General features: G+C 52.9%; 1 protein-coding gene across 1 annotated transcript; it reads left to right on the top strand.

Annotated features, from left to right (window-relative positions):
* Positions 1 to 1,209: 1,209 nt before the first annotated feature.
* On the top strand, positions 1,210 to 5,494 carry LOC110589411 (dual specificity protein phosphatase 13). The gene is given in 5 exon segments (XM_044916499.1): positions 1,210 to 1,239; positions 1,241 to 1,617; positions 2,475 to 2,648; positions 4,128 to 4,348; positions 5,046 to 5,494. Coding segments are annotated over 5 exon segments (1,005 nt in total). The 3' UTR covers positions 5,249 to 5,494.
* The last annotated feature ends 627 nt before the right edge of the window (positions 5,495 to 6,121 follow it).

The raw sequence follows: 6,121 nt of genomic DNA, 5'->3' as shown, positions 1-6,121 counted from the left end.
AAAACAAGCGCCTCAGCTTGTAAACAGCACAAGAGCAGAGAAGCAACTGCCTACGGAGGCAGCCGTTGGGCTTAGGGAGAAGACACAGGAAGGAGGCAGAATGCAGGCTGGAGGGAATGAGGAGAGCCAGGCCTGGCCCGTCCCTACGAAATGTTGGGCCCATGCTTCGCCCACCAACTTGCCTTCCTTGGGTGTGTCTGGAGCTTGAAGGATGAGCCCTTGGGCAGGGGGCTGGACCCCAGGGGGATAAAGCAGACAGGTGTGGGCGTACATCCGTGAGCATCAGGTGTGAGGCTCTAGGTGGGACCAGACAAGGAATAGCCCCTAAGGCCAAGGAAAAGGCCCCATTCTCCAGACTTGGATCTAAGGCCCCTCAGAGGTTGAAACATGAACTGTGGCCTAGCAGCCCCCAATTCCTGACCCCTATGCTGTTTCCTTCTCTTCCTGGGAGCCCCCTGGGACCAGCTCTGTCTCAGCCAGAGCTGGGCTGCCTGCTCCCCGGCACAGCTGGGCTGCAACTCACCCACTGGCCACAGGGTGGCGGCCATACCCCACGCCAAGCTCAGAGGCCGGGGTGGGCCTGCCCGCCTTCCCGGAGCTCCATTTCAAGCCCACCTGCGGCTCACTCAGCCCCAGCTTTTGGGTCCACACCAGTGTGGCTGTTGGGTAAGCCTGGGGCCTGGGGCCTGGGGCCTTCCCCACCCCCAACACATTATGCTGCTCCCTACCCTGTGGTTACCACAAACCCAGCCGCTGCTCTCGTTCTCAGGTCAGACCCCCCAGGGAATCCTAAATTCAGGCAAGGCCAGGATCTCGCACACGAGACAGACAGGCCATGGCCCAGACAGGAGCAAAGACTTGTTGGAGGCCACAGAATGAGCTATGGCCACGCTCTCCTCCCTCCCTCCGAAGTTCTCTTTCCACCACTTCAGGTAGCCTCCCATGTCCATGGGGAGTTCCCGGGCCAAGAGCCTTTCGTCCCAAAGAGATGCCAAGCAGAGCGGGGCCTGGGGGTTTGGAAGGACTGCACTTCAGTCCACAGTGGCCTAGGTCTGCTCTTAGACCCCACCCCCACCGGCTCCAAGGGAAGGACCTGGAATTCTAGCCACTTCACAGCATTTGTGTTCCGGGAGGAACCCACCCTGGCCAGGTTCCGCTTGGGTGCTGAGTCCCGTCCCTGTACCCACTCCCCATTCCTGGCCCCAGGCCATGCCCTAGGTAGGTGGCAGGCCACTCAGCCTGCCCTGAGAGGTCACAGTGGGGGATGAAGGGGAAAGCTGGGTCTTCACTTCCACCCTGCCCACCGGCTACCCACTGGGTGAGCTTGGCCAAGCCAGTGGCCTCCTGGGTGCCCATTTCTCTTCCTGGTCCTGTCACTGGCTACCCAAGAGAAAGGATGTTCTTCCCAGTTTGTACCCTCCCTAGTTACTGGTTGAGGGGGCCAGGGACGATTAGCCAAGATAGGCACTCCTTCCCAGCACCGCACCAGCCGAAGGTTCTGGTGCCACTGACTTCCCAGCTCTGCAGGGGCCCGGACACCCCCAGACAGCCGACTCCTGACACAAGCCACCCCACCTGGGTGAGGCCTGACCTGCAGCACTGGCCTGAGTCATGGGGGTAAGGAGGAAAATCCCAGGGCCTGGAGGTAGATGTGTGACAGCAGTGCCAGGCTCCCCTGTAGAGACAGATGGGTTAGTGACCACTCTCTGGAGTCTCCAAAGGTGGCAACTGGAAGGCCTGGAGACAGAACTGAAGGGGCATAACTGGATTGAAACCCCAGCCTTGCTCCCTATCAGCCACACAGCTTTGGGCATCGCTTAAAACATTCTGTCTGACCTTCAGCTTCCTCCTATGTAAAATAGGGACCTACCCCAAGTGAGGCCTCAGGCCCTTAAGAGGCATCAGCTTACTCTGTATGGAGATGCTCTCAAATCCATTTCATGGCCCAGGACCCCTCATTCTTGAGATGGGCTCTGCCCTTCAAGCACCCAAAACTGTGAGGGACCAGGGACCTGGGGACCAGCCCTGGAAGTAACAGAGGAGGGGACTTGAGATGAACTGCCAGGTTGTGGGGCCTTCCTAGGTGCACTCTGTGGTCCCCATCCCTACAAAGTCCCAAGTACCAGTGACTTAAGGAAGGTGGGGTGTCTGTACTGACTAGTTGCTACAGACAGGGAACTCCAAGGGCCCCTTGGCCAAAGCTTCTAACATCTGGGACCTCTGGAAAGGGCAGGAGAGACCTTCCCAGCTCCACAGCAGTGACAAGGAATTGATTCCCTTGTTCCCTGGGGAAAGGATCTAGGCCTCAGCCCCAGCTGAGCTGGTTAATAATCTCATCCAAAATAGTTGAGGCCCTTCCTGCTGCATCCTGGTGGCCCCTGGGCACTGCACCATACCTGCCCCGCCCCCCCCATCAGCTGGACCCACTGGTGGGGATCCTGCCCCCAACCACCATAGTGTCCATTCTGTTTCAGGATGGACTCACTGCAGAACCAGGATCTCCGGAGGCCCAAGATCCACGGGGCAGTCCGGGGGTCCCCCTACCAGCCGCCCACACTGGCCTACCTCCAACGCTTGCTGTGGGTCCGTCGGGCCGCCATGCTGAGCCATGTCAATGAGGTCTGGCCTAACCTCTTCCTAGGAGATGCGTAAGTACGAGGGGACAGAAGGCGAGCCTCTCCCAGAGTCCTGCAGGGACAGAGGTGGCCTCTGTCTTGGCCTCCCACCATCTCTTTCCACACGATCCTATCCTCTTATGTTATTAATTTTAACCGCGGAAACAGAACACACATGAGAAAAGTGCACACAGCACATATGAATGGTTTCCCCATCCACATCAAGAAACAGGACGTTCCTTACGCCCCAGAAGTAACTGACCCTTCTCAACATAACCCCTTCCCCCGTAGATAATTCCTAAGTGTTGGAATAATTACCTCCTTGCTTTTCTTTATAGTTTTAACATCTATGTACCTAACAATATAGTTAGTTTTGCTTGTCTTTTAAAGTTATATGAATGGAATCATATTGTGTGCATTTTGTGCCTGGCGTTATTTGCTCAATATTGTCAGATTCACCCATGTTCTACACAGCTGCCACTCACTCACTTTTCGTTGCTGTATACTATTCATTTGTGTGAATATACCGCAGTTTATCCGTTTGATTGTATATGGACATCTGAGTTGTTTTGACTTTTTGGCTATTGTGAACAGTGATCCTAGAAACAGTCTAGTACATGGGTCCTGGGAACACATACACACACAAGCTTCTCTTGGGTGTACAGTTATAAAGAAAGTAGAATTGTGAATCATTTTCCCAAAAGTTTTCCTAAAGTTTGAAACATATGGATCAATATATGTGGATTTTAGAAATTTTCCATAATATTTAGAAAATATGATTCAACATCTTGCTAATAATATGGCAAATATGCTATCCCCCCACCAGATAACCAGCAATAACATCCTCATTGACTTTTAAAAAATGCATACACACATATGTACATAAAGGCCTTTTCACATCTTTTTTTACAAAAATGATACCTCTTTCTAGTCCCATTTTGCAACCTACTTTATGTAGAAAGCTTTTTAAATGGAACCACATAACATCTTTTGAAAACATTTTTAAACAAGGTTCTATATTGTATCCTGCATTTTTCACAGGTTCTCAGTATAGCACAGACACCTTTCCTCCTTTACCTGCAGCTACAACATTTTGGGGGCTGCACAGTATTTCATTTAGCTATACCATATTCAGTCTCCTGTTATAGGATATTTAGTGATTTTTTCCAATTTTTCACTATCTTGAATGTCATTAGATCCACTTTATATACATCTGTGGGCACATTTTGGATTTTTTTAAGTTCCTAGAAGGGAACTTGCTGAAGCAAAACACGTATATATTATGTATATTTTTAAGGTTTTTGATGCATGTGGCCAGACTGCCCTTGGCCAGAGTGAAAGGGAATCTTGAACTCCAACTAGAGGAGCCCCTTCACTAAGGCCTATTCACTCTTTCCAGTCTCACACTTGGAGGGGGACGGCAGAGGAGGGAAGGGTATAAGTTCCAGCCCAGCCAGAGGGGCCCCAACGAGACCTACTCCACCTCTCAACTCCCCCATGCCTTCCCTCCAGGTATGCAGCCCGGGACAAGAGCAAGCTGACCCAGCTGGGCATCACCCATGTTGTGAACGTTGCTGCGGGCAAGTTTCAAGTGGACACAGGTGCCAGGTTTTACCGTGGAATGCCCTTGGAGTACTATGGCATTGAGGCTGATGACAACCCCTTCTTTGACCTCAGTGTCTACTTTCTACCTGTTGCTCGATACATCCGAACTGCCCTCAGTGTTCCCCAAGGTGAGCTGCTGGGGAAGGCACTAGGGTCGTGGGTGGGGTTGGGGGGGTGAGATCTGGGGCACTTTTTGCTGTAGCACAGGTGGGTTGGGTGTCCGGAGTCACAGACCTCTTCAGCAACCTTCCCACCCCATGGAGCAATGAGCTACTACCATTTAGTGAGTGTCCCCTTCGGGGGACCAACAATCAGACATCGTTAAGGTCTGATGTGGTTGTCAGTGTAACCATATCCCCCAGGAAGTGTGTTGGACAGAAGGTACAGGACCTAGCAAAGGCTGAGAAGGCCCTTCTAAGATGAGGCCTTGGCATAGGGCTGCAGGGACGGGGAAGGGGCAGAACTGGGGGGAAAGGGAGGTAGGTAGACACCCCCTGTCATCTGCCACAAATCCAGGGGACTCCAGAAATCCTATGCCCCCTCTCACCCTGCCAGAGTTGCAAAGGATGCCAGAGGAAGCACCTTGGACCTGGAAAAGGGAATCCCAGCTGTTAACCTTAGCTGGGTCACTAACTTGCTGTGCGACCTTGAGCCAGTCCCTTTCCCTCTCTGGGCCTCAGCTGCCCCATCTGAGTGTGAGACCATTGTCAGTACGCCAGGGTGCTGTGACAGGTGGGCTGAAGGATGGCCAGAAGGATCTCCAATTCCCAGTGGGGTGGTCAGTGCGAGGGCAGGTAGCTGACACCAGGTTGGGTCTTCCCACAGGCCGTGTGCTGGTACACTGTGCTATGGGGGTGAGCCGCTCTGCTACGGTTGTCCTGGCCTTCCTCATGATCTGCGAGAACATGACCCTGGTGGAGGCCATCCAGACGGTGCAGGCCCACCGTGATATCTGCCCCAACTCGGGCTTCCTCCGGCAGCTCCAGGTTCTGGACAACCGACTGGGGCGGGAGACGGGGCGGCTCTGACTTGGTGAGCAGCCGGGAACCCTGACCCTCTGGCCAGCATGGCCCAGCCCAGCCAGCCTGGCCCAGGGGACAGCAGCCTCTGCTGTTTCCAATGACCTTGAGGCATCAATAGCAAGTGGGGGCTTAGCTGAGGCAGAAGCAGGGAGAATTGAGTGGTGATCTTTAGCAGGTGGATTTCCCTGACCCAATCCAGAGATTCTTTATACAAGAGAGTTCAGTCTGTCTCTGTAATAAAAGGTTCATCATAATAAAGACAGGAGATCTTCTGGTGGTTTGTGGGGTGGTGTCTTACTCCCAGGATGGTCACGAGGGTCCAGAAGGCTTGCCAGCTCTGAGTCAGCATGATGGCAGCCTACAGAAAGAATCTGAGTCCGTATCAAGTCTCCGTGAAGACAGAGGGCAGGTGAGGATTCATCAGTGGTATCTGCCTCGGGTGCAAAAGGGAGGAGTGAGGGTACAGGTCCTGAACCCAGCTGGCCCTTTCCTCATCTTGTCCTCCCTCATACCTTCACCCAAGAGCTGGGTTGTCGGAATCAAGACCAATGTTCAATGCGTCAGCATCCCTTCCATGCCCACCCTAGCAAAAAGCGATCGTCAAAAACTTGCTGTGCAAGTAGCATCTCTTGAATCTTTTCATCTATGCTGTACTTTCAAAAGGACTGACTCAAACGAGAGGCATCTGGAAAACACAAGCATTAACTGAGAGGATAGGGTCTGGGGAGGAGACAGCCCAGAAATCCCAGGCGAAGGATGGTTATATGATGGAGCAAAAGATTTCGTTCTGAGTTTCTTCGTATTTGTGCCCTAATAAAACAATGTAAAAAGCCCCCGGGTTCCTCAGGGTTCTGGCCGCTGCCTCTTCTCTCCTGCAGA

The sequence above is a fragment of the Neomonachus schauinslandi genome, chromosome 6 (genome assembly GCF_002201575.2).
Source record: "Neomonachus schauinslandi chromosome 6, ASM220157v2, whole genome shotgun sequence".
Lineage (NCBI taxonomy): Eukaryota > Metazoa > Chordata > Mammalia > Carnivora > Phocidae > Neomonachus > Neomonachus schauinslandi.
Note: the sequence above shows the minus strand (reverse complement) of the source record. Positions and strands in the feature narration are given on the sequence as shown.